Source organism: Cottoperca gobio, unplaced genomic scaffold (assembly GCF_900634415.1).
Source record: "Cottoperca gobio unplaced genomic scaffold, fCotGob3.1 fCotGob3_306arrow_ctg1, whole genome shotgun sequence".
Taxonomy (NCBI): domain Eukaryota; kingdom Metazoa; phylum Chordata; class Actinopteri; order Perciformes; family Bovichtidae; genus Cottoperca; species Cottoperca gobio.
In genome coordinates, this window is record NW_021166916.1 from 1 (window position 1) to 12,500 (window position 12,500).

General features: G+C 44.3%; 1 protein-coding gene across 1 annotated transcript in view; it reads left to right on the plus strand.

The window, feature by feature from the left end:
* The first annotated feature begins 668 nt into the window (after positions 1 to 668).
* mfhas1 (multifunctional ROCO family signaling regulator 1) overlaps positions 669 to 12,500 on the plus strand; it is a 12,497-nt gene continuing 665 nt past the window's right edge. The window contains exons 1-2 of the mRNA XM_029427276.1: positions 669 to 4,076; positions 12,494 to 12,500. The exon at positions 12,494 to 12,500 is cut by the window's right edge and continues 273 nt beyond it. Coding sequence (XP_029283136.1) covers positions 1,115 to 4,076; positions 12,494 to 12,500 — 2,969 coding nt within the window. The 5' untranslated portion in view covers positions 669 to 1,114. The remainder of the gene's footprint in view (positions 4,077 to 12,493) is intronic.

Here is a 12,500-nt window from a genome sequence, read left to right on the forward strand (position 1 = left end):
TATATATATATATATATATATATATATATATATATACATGTGTATATATATATATATATATATATATATACATGTATATATATATACATATATATATATACATATATATACATATATATACATATATATGTATATATACATATATATATATATATATATATACATATATGTATGTATGTATGTATGTACAATATAATATATATATATAAATATATTATATTATTTATATATACTATATTTGCTGCATATTGAAATGAGATAATACTGTATAAAAACATGTTCAATCTTATGTTCTTTACTAATTATATAATTCTCATATTTTTCTTAGGATGTTTGGTTTTAATTGAACTTATATATTTATATACGTCTGTCTCTTTAATGTCTGTTTGCATTGTTTAAATGTGTTAAATATTAATACAAATAATATATTGAATAACTTTGCATCTCTTGTATGCAAAGTGCTCTATGAATAAAGTGTAATCTTATTATTAATAATATATACTTTGAGCTGTCATGTAAATGTTCATTGTGGGGATCAATAAAGTTATAATTTAATCTATTTATGTTCTTGATTCAAATGTAATTTAGAATAAAAAAGTGCCTCTTTGATTGTGCAATAAACCTTTTTTATTTGTCTCCTCCTCCTCCTCCTCCTCCTCCTCCTCTTCCTCTCCAGGCAGCAGCAGGGCGGAGAAAGGAGGAGGAGGGATCAGAGATCTGACGCAGTGTGAGCAGCCGCCTCACTTCCACTCCCCGCTTCCAGGAAGAGAGACACCCAGCGGCTCGAAAAGATCCCGGAAAACACAGAGATTTACCCGGACAGGGAGCTCCAGAGGACGGCGTGTCGTGGCCATGAGGCAGCCGGTGCAGGACAGAGTGCAGCCGCGACACCGGACCTCGGACCCGGGACTCCACCCGGAGCTGTAACCGCGGTGGTTTGTTTTCATTGTGTGCAGAGTGGCGCAGGAGAAAAGGATGCCTCCGCGGCCAAACACGCTCCTCCTGCTCCCGTCGAAAAGCTGCATTGTCCCGCGACATAAACTGTGTTTTATCCCCTCTCTGACGGAGGGTTTGCTGTTTCCTGAAGCACGTTGTCCACCATGCTGCCCGCTCCATGAAAACTCTCAATGATAACAACAAGGAGGAGGAGGAGGAGGAGGAGGAGGGGGAGGGGGGGGGGTCCGCCATGGAGGACAAGGAGAACAATCTGAAAACGGCCAGATTATGGAGGGATGCCGCCCTGCGCTCCAGGAAGCTGCGGAGCAACCTGCGCCAGCTCACGCTGTGCTCCAAAGACAACCAGATCATCCTGCCGGAGGACATTGCCGAGGTAGAGGTGCTCAACCTGGGCAACAACTCCCTGCAGGAGCTGCCCGACGGGCTGGGATCCACCCTCAACAACCTGCACGTCCTGGTGCTACGCAGGAACAAGTTCACTGCGGTCCCCCTGGTCGTGTTCGAGCTGGGGCAGCTGGTGGAGCTTGACGTGAGCCACAACTGCCTGAGGAGCCTGTCGGAAGGCGTGGGGCAGCTGAAGGCGCTGAAGAAGCTGTGCATCAGTCACAACAAGATCCAGGCTCTGCCCTCTCAGATCGGGGCACTGCAGCTTCTGGAGGAGCTCGACATCAGCTTCAACGACCTGCACGCGTTCCCCAGATCTTTCTCTAGCCTCGCCAAGCTGCGGACGCTGGATGCAGATCACAACAAGCTGAACCAGTTCCCCCCCGAGATCCTCGCCCTCGGCGAACTGGAGGAGCTGGACTGCTCCGGGAACAAGTTCGAGGTGTTGCCTGCGGATATCATGAAGCTGCAGAGCATCAAAATCCTGTGGCTCAGCAGTCTGCACATGTCCAGGTTACCGGACTCGTTCTGCCTCCTGCAGCAGCTGGAGAGCCTGATGCTGGACGGGAACGAGCTTGCGGCGCTGCCCGCAGCTTTTAGTTGTATGCAAAGACTCAAAATGCTCAATATCTCCTCTAATGAGTTTGAGGACTTCCCCCAGGTTATTTTAAGTATCACAGGGTTAGAGGAAATCTACCTGAGCAGGAATAAACTGACTCATATTCCAGAGGAAGTGGGGCAGCTGGTGAAGCTCGCCAACCTTTGGCTGGACAACAACAACATCACGTATCTGCCCGACTCCATCGTGGAGCTGGAGAAGTTGGAGGAACTCGTCTTACAGGGTAACCAAATAGCCATACTTCCAGATGATTTCGGAAAGTTGTCCAAAGTGAACATTTGGAAGGTGAAGGACAACCCGCTCATCCAGCCGCCGTACGAGGTGTGCATGAAAGGCATCCCTTACATCGCGGCCTATCAGAAGGAGCTCGCACATTCGCAGCTCGCTGTGAAGCCGCGGCTGAAACTCGTCCTGATGGGGATGCAGAACGCGGGGAAGACTCAGCTCAGGCAGAGCGTGGTGAGCACGCAGCAGGATGCTGAAGGCGTCCAGGGGAACAAAGGGATTGAGGTGACTAACTGGGTGGCAGACGCTGACCGCTGCCTCACATTTCTGGTGTATGATTTGTCAGGGAAGCATAACTATGACCTCATCAAACCCTTCTTCCTCTCCCCTGGTGCTCTCTACATTCTTGTTGTCAATCTCAAAGCATATTTGCCCAGGAACTTCTACGCCCACGTTGGGTATTTTCTCCACCTACTCGGTGCCAAAGTGCCCCACGCCGTTGTGTGCTTGGTGGGCACGCACGCAGACTTGTGTGCGGAGGTGGAGGTGGAGGAGAAGAGTCTGGACATTCACCGGCAGATCGGCCTGCAGGAGCAGAGGGACATGCACATCCTGAGGAGCGAGGCTCTGCAGGTGGACCGGGCGCTGGAGCAGGGCTTCAACGTGCGCTCCTCCAGCCCTCACGTGCTCTTCTACGGAGTCTCGGACAGGAACCTGAGGCGGAGGAAATCCCAGCTGCAGTACATGCTGAACCAGCGGCTGCAGATTCTGTCTCCTGTGCTGAGCGTGAGCTGCACGGAGAGCCAGAGGAACATCCAGAGGCTGAGGGAGAAGCTCATGTCCGTGGCAGATCACAGGGACATCTTCCCCAACCTGCACCGCATACTGCCCAAGTCCTGGCAGATGCTGGAGGAGCTGCACTTTAAGCCCAAAGAGCTGTGGCTGTCGTGGTGGGACTCGGCGCGGCTGGGTCTCCAGGCGGGGCTCACGGAGGACCGGCTGCAGAGCGCCTTGTCCTACCTGCACGAGAGCGGGAAGCTGCTCTACTTTGAGGACAGCCTCACCCTAAAGGAGTATGTTTTCCACAATCTTCCGCGTTTCATTGCAATCCTCAACGTCTTTTTCCAGAGGGACGAGTCCACGCTGCTGGACAGGCTGCTCTCAGAGGGGGAGAGGGGGGACAAGGGCAGAGTGAGTCTGGTTATTGAGGACGAGAAAGGGGAGACCCTCAGGGTGACCCACTTGCAGCACCACGTGGAGGGCTTCCTCCAGCACGGCCTTTTGCCCTCCAACGTCATCCGCCTGCTGCTCCGGCCACTCATCCAGACGCAGCAGGACCTGCACCTCATCATGGAGCTCCTGGAGAAGATGGGGGTCTGCTACTGCATCAACAAACCCCGCAGCAAGCCTCTGAACGGAGCCACAGCGTGGTACAAGTTCCCCAGCTACGTGAGCAGCGAGGAGCCGCGGGCGGAAGCGGAGGCCAGCGGCTCCTCGCTGCCTCTGTGTCACTTCTTCTCCGTGGAGCAGCTGCACATCCTGTACAGCTTCCCCTTCCTGTTTCCTCCCGGTCTGTTTGCTCGCTTCAGTGTGCAGATAAACAGCCACGTGGTGCAGCGGTCGGACGGCCGGCATCAGATCCTCGCCTATCGAGGGAAGGTCCCCGTGGTGATCAGCCACCGGCCCCACAAAGGGAAGCTGCAGGCGGAGACTCTGTCGATCTCCAGCCACGCCTCGCTGCCCAACATCTGGACGGCGTGGCAGGCAGTCACTCCGCTGGTGGAGGAGCTGAACGTGCTGCTGCAGGAGTGGCCCGGCCTGCACTACTCGGTCCATATACTCTGCTCCAAGTGCCTGAAGAGAGGGTCCGCCAACCCACACGCCTTCCCAGGTAACACACTTTGAAATCTGTAACATAAACACAACTCGGAGAAGAATCACTTTAGTGTTCTGGTGCATAACAAACACAGGGAGAGAAATTAGAATTAAAGTTCTGCAGAAACATAGAATCCAAAATATGAAGATCACTTTAAAATGAAAATGTAAAAGAAACATAAATATAGAATAGAAGACAAATAATATAAAAATATGTAAACAAATATGTACAAGAAGCTCTGTATATATACAGCACGTTAACTTATAGGTGTGTGTGTGTGTGTGTGTGTGTGTGTGTGTGTGTGTGTGTGTGTGTGTCTCAGACTGTAGTGACGACATGTGTTACAGTGTGATGATGTCATCAGTGTGTCAGCGCCTGAATGGAAACTGTAAAATAACTTAAAGCACACTTCACCAGCGACGTGCAGCAGCTCAGCTGGAGCTTTGGTTTCAATCAAAAACATGTCTGTCTGCTCGTCCCACGCGTGTTTCTGTGTCCAGTTTGAGATGTCGGCCTTCTCTCCAACATGTTGGAACTTTGGAACGAGCAGCCCCCTCGCCCCGCCGCCCTCTGCGGGTCACTTCCTGTCTGCAGAGCTGCTGTTTGACTCATTTTACATGAAGCACTCTGAGCTTTTATTGTGGCGAGCTGATGTGATTAAACTGAATATGATCTATAACTGAGTCACTGCAGCTTTCAGACATAAGATGTTTTAGGCTTCAGTGTTTTAATGCGAAACTAAAAATCTGTTAATTTCCTAAATTAATGATTTTATAATCTCAGAGAATATTCAAGTTATTTTCTCGTACACATTTTTTATTATATCACAATAATATTATCATATAGTACTTTTGCTGCTATATAAGTATATGTATACTTTGCTGCTGATACCTTTGTGCTTTTGCCTTTTAAACATTTTAAATGCAGTATTTCTACACTGAGTAAAATATCTGCTGTATCTAAAAATACAAATATGACAAAGTTAGAAAGAGCTGAGCTGGTCGACATCCAACTGCACAAAGACACAGCGTGCAGGTAAACACACACACACACACTCTCTGTGTTTGGCCTTTTATGGACATGATATTTGTGGCTGCAGAGTTTCGGCTCCACAGAGTCCAGCAGACCAAACATTTTCTCTGCTGGAAGTTTTTATATTTATAAACTCGAGCTGCAGTCAGACTCTTTGTTTGAACTGTTTTTGTTTAAATCTCAGTTATTCAGCTGTAAACTTGTAAAGTTATTTGCTGTTCAGTTTCATGCTTTAGTTTGAAGCATTTTCTAAACTAACTGATTAATCGTTTGATTAACCTTTAAATATATATACAGCACCTTTTACACTAGAGATGTCACGATACCAGAAATCTACTTGTCGATACCACAGTAAGAAAACAAACACTAACTCCATGAACTCAACTTCCTTCATCACTTCAGACTTCTGTCAGGAAGTGAAACTTAGAGTTCATCTTATATAATTATATAATATATAATAAAATCTGTTTTATATTGAAAACATCTTCAAACATCTGGATTTATTCAACTTTCTCACCAACAACTACATTTTACAAGATTACAATGAACACATCATGATAACGTTATAATTCACCTTCAACCAGTACTCATTTGTACTGAATAGAGCCTGAACGCATCATAATGTAACTCTATGGAACCTCTGGCTGCTAACAGCTAACGCTAACAGCTAACTAACTCTCCTGCGGATTTCAACACAGATTTACAGAGGAGAGCTAGTTAGCTGTTAGCTGTTAGCTCCGTTATTTAGCCTAGCAGGACTGTGCTGCCCACCGGCTGCTAACTGCTAACAGCTAACGCTAGCTAGCTCCCCTCTACAAATAAGTGTTGAAATATACAGGACGGCTAGTTAGCTGTTAGCTGCCAGCGAACGGAAGTTTCATTGCGTTACATTATGGTGCTTTCAGGCTCTACTCAGTAAAAATGAGTACTAGTAATTATAACATTATCATGATGTGTTCAATCTTGTAAAATATAGTTTCTGGTGAGAAAGTTGAATAAATCCAGATGCTTGAAGATGTTTTCAATATAAAACAGATATTAGATGAACTCTGAGCTTTTGAACTTCCTGACACAAGATCTTAGCAGCTTTTAATACAACATTAAAACTACTAACGCCAAAACAAATCTTTAAATGAAATACTATCATTTATTCAGTGTGGAGAATTCTGGAGTTTCACTGATATTTGACGTTGTTTCGTGTTATTGATTTCCAACAATATAGATACGTTTGCATAAAGAAATAATATTTGTACACGTTGAAGAGAGTATTAAATACGTGGATCTTCATTAAAGTACATTTTGAACAGATAGAAAATTAAATTAATTTGCGATTAACTGTTTTGATCGATTGACAGGCCGGATATAAATATAAACACATTTAAAGTGTCTCAGCACTTTCCCTCTCGCTGAGATTCCCTACTGCTCGCCGGCTCCTCTTAATCCAGTTACAGGATTAAAATCGGGATTACAGCGAGTTACAGACTCAGATTTGAGCAGCGAGGCAGTGAAACGCAGTGCGGCTTATTGAAGAAGAAGAAGCTCTGGCTTCCTGTAGTTTATTATCAACTTGCTGCCAGGTTCCAGTGTCAGCAAGTCGTAAACCTGAAGCTGAGTTATCAGACATTTATTAATCAAATATTTATCATTTACAGATGTGAGGGGCAGGAGACTAGAGGTCTTGAGACTAGAGGTCCTGAGACTAGAGGTCTTGAAACTAGAGGTCTTGAGACTAGAGGTCCTGAGACTAGAGGTCCTGAGACTAGAGGTTTTGAGACTAGAGGTCCTGAGACTAGAGGTCCTGAGACTAGAGGTCTCGAGACTAGAGGTCCTGAGACTAGAGGTCTTGAGACTAGAGGTCTTGACACTAGAGGTCTTGAGACTAGAGGTCCTGAGACTAGAAGTCCTGAGACTAGAGGTCTCGAGACTAGAGGTCCTGAGACTAGAGGTCTTGAGACTAGAGGTCCTGAGACTAGAGGTCCTGAGACTAGAGGTCTTGTGACTAGAGGTCTTGTGACTAGAGGTCTTGAGACTAGAGGTCTTGAGACTAGAGGTCTTGTGACTAGAGGTCTTGAGACTAGAGGTCCTGAGACTAGAGGTCCTGAGACTAGAGGTCCTGAGACTAGAGGTCCTGACACTAGAGGTCTCGAGACTAGAGGTCCTGAGACTAGAGGTCTTGAGACTAGAGGTCCTGAGACTAGAGGTCTTGTGACTAGAGGTCTTGTGACTAGAGGTCTTGAGACTAGAGGTCTTGAGACTGGAGGTCTTGTGACTAGAGGTCTTGAGACTAGAGGTCCTGAGACTAGAGGTCCTGAGACTAGAGGTCTTGTGACTAGAGGTCCTGAGACTAGAGGTCCTGAGACTAGAGGTCTTGTGACTAGAGGTCCTGAGACTAGAGGTCCTGAGACTAGAGGTCTTGAGACTAGAGGTCCTGAGGCTCCACAAACGTTAGTGAACGCCCTAGCTAACTAATATTTGTAATGCTAAATATGTCTGTTAGCTGTGTAAATATCTAACGTTAGGTAAATAAGATATTAATACACATCCCCATATTACCTGATTTCAAATATGTGCAAATATCCTTTTTGTGGTATTTGTGCAGCACAATCTTTAGTGAATTCCCCCTCAGTGTTGTCTGTCAGGCCTGCTGAAACATGTCTCAGACAGGAAGTGACAACATGAAGTTATTTCTCCTTAGTGTGCAGCTTGTTGTTGGTTTAGTAATCCGGTTACATCAGCTGCAGTAAGCTGCTGTATTCTCTGTGACTCAGGTACACACACATGAGAGCAAGAACTTCAACCAACAGACATCAGCTGAAACTTCTCCAGCTAACACAATCATGTTTTGTGTTATAAGTTTTCTGACATGTTAGATTTAAATATGTAAATGAGGCTTTATCTCATTAAATGTGTGTAATCTGCTCCATGTCCAGATCTAAAGAGAAGTCTGGATGAAGCAGGTTCAAAGTGTTTCATGTTGTTCACATGTCAAAGGTTTGTACAGATTCTGGATCTGTCTTTGTATCACTCCATAAATCACTGAATCCTGTCAACACACAGAACTCTGTGCATCTCCTGCATGTAGTTAGTGTAGCGTGTATAACATGAGCTGTGAGTGACATGTGAACAAAGCCCTCGTAGTAATTGTTCAAACAAACATGAAAACATGTCCAAAAAAACGGAACCCTAAAAAATGACGTGTGTGAGAGAGAGATATATTTCTGGTGTTTCCTCTGTGGTGGAAGTCGTCTACATTCCTGCGGCTGGTCGCTGCAGCTGCTGGTCAGAGGATCAGGTTGATGTCGTCGCTCTGCAACACGTCACACATCGTCTCTGCAGATAAACACATGAAGTGTTTTTATTGGCTCTTCAGCTGCAAACCTCTGCAGCCAAATGTTTGATAGACGGATGGACGAAGGCTGTTTCTTCTTCTGCGGTTCTGCGGATGTTTGTCTCTTTCACTAAACCGAAACTGAAATCATTTCATGAACAAACTATTTTTTATCCTTAATCACTTTTTTCAAGACATAACGCCCAGATGTGTATTTACTGCTTTCTGTAAACTGAACAGGAAATTGCGATTCGATAAGATAAAACTTTATTTATCTCGAGCTGCTGTTGCAATACAGAGCAGGAAGAAATGCAGATGTAGAAGTTTGAAACTACAGAAACAATCAGCTGCAGAATCCATCATTGAGAATAAATGTGAGGAATGTGTGGAGTGAGGTTATAATGTGTCAAGACGACTCGTCAGCGCTGAGGTCGTAAACGTCTCCTGAACATTTTCTGTCCATAACACACAAAGTGACATGTTGTTATTCATGTTCCAGGGTTCACTGTCTGCAGCTCTTTAAACTCGTCCAGTCAGCGTGTGCACCTGAGCCTGTTATAGAGCCGAGCTCGGGTTTCTGTGGGAAAGGTTACGTCTGGGGGGGGGGGGGGTTGTGTGTGTGTGTGTGTGTAGCCCGGTGCACCACGGGAGGTCACAGCGCTCTCAGCGACCTCCTTTCCCCTGAAATCATAATCCATAATCTGGTTTGAGCTCATGTGATGTTTGTTGTGACCTGGTTTCAGTCTGTGAGAGACAAACGTCTTTATTGTCTTCGTTTACAGCTTCATGTGCGGAGACAGGTTTCTATTTCAGGCTGAAGATGTAAATATTTAAAGTGTCTGAAGGATGAGTCTCATGATGATCGGCCATCTTGTATTATTTATATTCATTTATTATTTAACTTTAATATATTTATTAAAGTCAGAGTATTTTAATGTCAGGTATAATATTATATAACTGACAGAAGCAGAAAGTTTGACTTCTGGAACATCAACATCGATTATAAGAATAGTTGCTGATTATTTTCTGCTTTTTTCACTTTAATTTGTATTAGTTTTTGAAAAACTTGGTGCAAAAAACAAATCAACACCAGATTAAAAACATTTAAATGTTACAGAAAGTGCAAATGGCCTGATTCAGGACACACAGCTGGACGTACGAGCCGCCTGTCAGCTGCTTCCTGCCACTAATGAAAAACACGTTGGATTCTAAAAATACTCCGTTAGTTAGTGAAAGGAAAGATCTGCACTGTCCTCCTGCAGACAAGACTCAGGGCTGAAAGAGTCTAAAGTACTGTCCTCCTGCAGACAAGACTCAGGGCTGAAAGAGTCTACAGTTTTGTCTTCCTGCAGACAAGACTCAGGGCTGAAAGAGTCTAAAGTACTGTCCTCCTGCAGACAAGACTCGGGGCTGAAAGAGTCTACAGTACTGTCCTCCTCCAGACAAGACTCAGGGCTGAAAGAGTCTAAAGTACTGTCCTCCTGCAGACAAAGGGCTGAAAGAGTCTAAAGTACTGTCCTCCTGCAGACAAGACTCGGGGCTGAAAGAGTCTACAGTACTGTCTTCCTGCAGACAAGACTCAGGGCTGAAAGAGTCTAAAGTACTGTCCTCCTGCAGACAAGACTCGGGGCTGAAAGAGTCTACAGTACTGTCCTCCTGCAGACAAGACTCAGGGCTGAAAGAGTCTAAAGTACTGTCCTCCTGCAGACAAGACTCAGGGCTGAAAGAGTCTAAAGTACTGTCCTCCTGCAGACAAAGGGCTGAAAGAGTCTAAAGTACTGTCCTCCTGCAGACAAGACTCAGGGCTGAAAGTGTCTAAAGTACTGTCCTCCTGCAGACAAGACTCAGGGCTGAAAGAGTCTAAAGTACTGTCCTCCTGCAGACAAGACTCAGGGCTGAAAGAGTCTAATGTACTGTCCTCCTGCAGACAAGACTCAGGGCTGACAGCTCCTGGCTGTAGCTGAGACAGAATATCTGATTAATTTATTGCATCAGTGACAAACCTGCTTCTTCTTCTCTTGCTGCAAACATGGCAGCTTCCAGCTCCCGTGTGTAGTTTTCTTCCTCTGCACAATAATCCAACACAAATTTAACATCTCAGCTGATAATAAACGAGACTATAAAATTCTAAATATTATAATATCAGAAGAAGAAATCAATGAAACACTGTTTGAATATTTAATCTTTTATTCGTCACAAACAGGAAACTGAACGCAGCTGTTTGTCCTGCAGCTCACAAAAACATTTTTACTATTTATGTATTTAAATGTTGAATCTTTTATAGATTTGTTCTCCATATATTGTTGTTTTCAAGGACATTTATTTGTCATTTTACACACACACACACACACACACACACACACACACACACACACACACACACACACACAGAACATATATACAAATATTCAAGTTATTTATTATCCAATTAAAACAAGTACAATCATGTGAAATACTTTTACTGGGAGGCTCCATTAAAAATATAGAAAACATTAGTGACTTACATACTTGTATATAAGTATAAACAGTTTTTATTATATAAATAATTTGTCCTGTATTGTTTTTTGTGGTGAAGCCAAAATCCTGTTTTCAGCAGAAGGACTCGGCGCCCCCTGCTGGGACCCGATGGTAGAAATTAAATTATTGTTATTATATTAATAATGAGCAGCAGGTTCCCGGTGTTCAGGCCTGAGTCGGGGATAAGTTAATAGATATAAACTTTATTGTTATGAGTGTAACTCATTCGACCTTTATTTAAATCTCCAGGAATCCCTGAAGCCCGTTTTCAATCCTGTCAAATAAAACTGAAGAAATACACAAAAAATAATAAGTTAAAGTCATTTGTGGTTTTAAAGCAGGGGGGGGGACCTTTTTCATATCAAGGGCCATTTTATTTTTTAAACATCCTTCGAGGGCCGTACTAATTATTGAACTCATAACCTCTGCACGTTGTCTTTAAGACGCAGCTCGTTCATTTCATCCTGTATCTCTGTTTTATTATAAATCCTTTATTAGTCCCACAGCGGGGACATTTATCTCGTCACAGCAGAAGAACATGAAGTAAAAAAACACAATAATTAAATAGAATAAAACATAATATAAGTACAAGTGGTATAAATAAAGTGAGTATTGCACATGGCAGTGATAACTGCACAGCAGTGGTGGGACAGTGTGTTCTTGGTGGGGGGGTCTACCTCTCTATCTGTCCATGTTTGTATGTTCCGCTCTGCAGAGAGCTGCTTGTTGGGCCGAACTCCACCGAAGAGCGTTAACTTTATCCAAACACTCGTCCTTTCAGCTCGTGCAGTTCGGCATGTTTCGTGCAGTAATGACGCTCAAGATTATTTTTAATCACCGCAAACGCGTCCGCACAAACTCGACACACTGGCCTTTAACTTCCACAAAGAAATCATCGTTCGTCCATTTCTCCTGGAAAGTGCGACATGTATCCAGCTTTCTCTTGTTTACACTCGCCACGCTGCGTTCACTGACGTCAACGAGTCTAGTTTAATATTGAAGTTTGTTGACATGACGTGACCACGTGATGACACGTTCCGCTCGTGTTGTGTTCAGGGACCCTGACCGTGGCCAGGAAAAAAGGTCATTCGCCCGTTTTATTCTATTGCTGTGTAGATCTTTTTTGCAAGTGGATTTTTTTGCGTGCGTTTTATGAATTACCTCGAGGGCCGGATCAAATGGTCTCGCGGGCCTTATATGGGCCGAAGGCCAGAGGTTCCCCACCCCTGTTTTAAATGGACCTCCAGGTTTAATGTTGTGTTTGTATTCAGGACTCACTTTGTCAACGGCGTGTGCAGTAATAATAATAATTCAATAACTAATTATGACAATAATTAACAATAATAGTAATATTTATGATTACAGAACTGTATCATCTGCATAAAGATGAGCGTTAGTTTGTTATGAAGAATGATGTCATCTTTTTACTGACCATGATGACGTGTTTCTACTTCCTGTGTGTGAGGTGTTTCTACTTCCTGTGTGTGAGGTGTTTCTACTTCCTGTGTGTGACGTGTTTCTACTTCCTGTGTGTGACGTGTTCTGGTTCCTGCAGGGGAGCT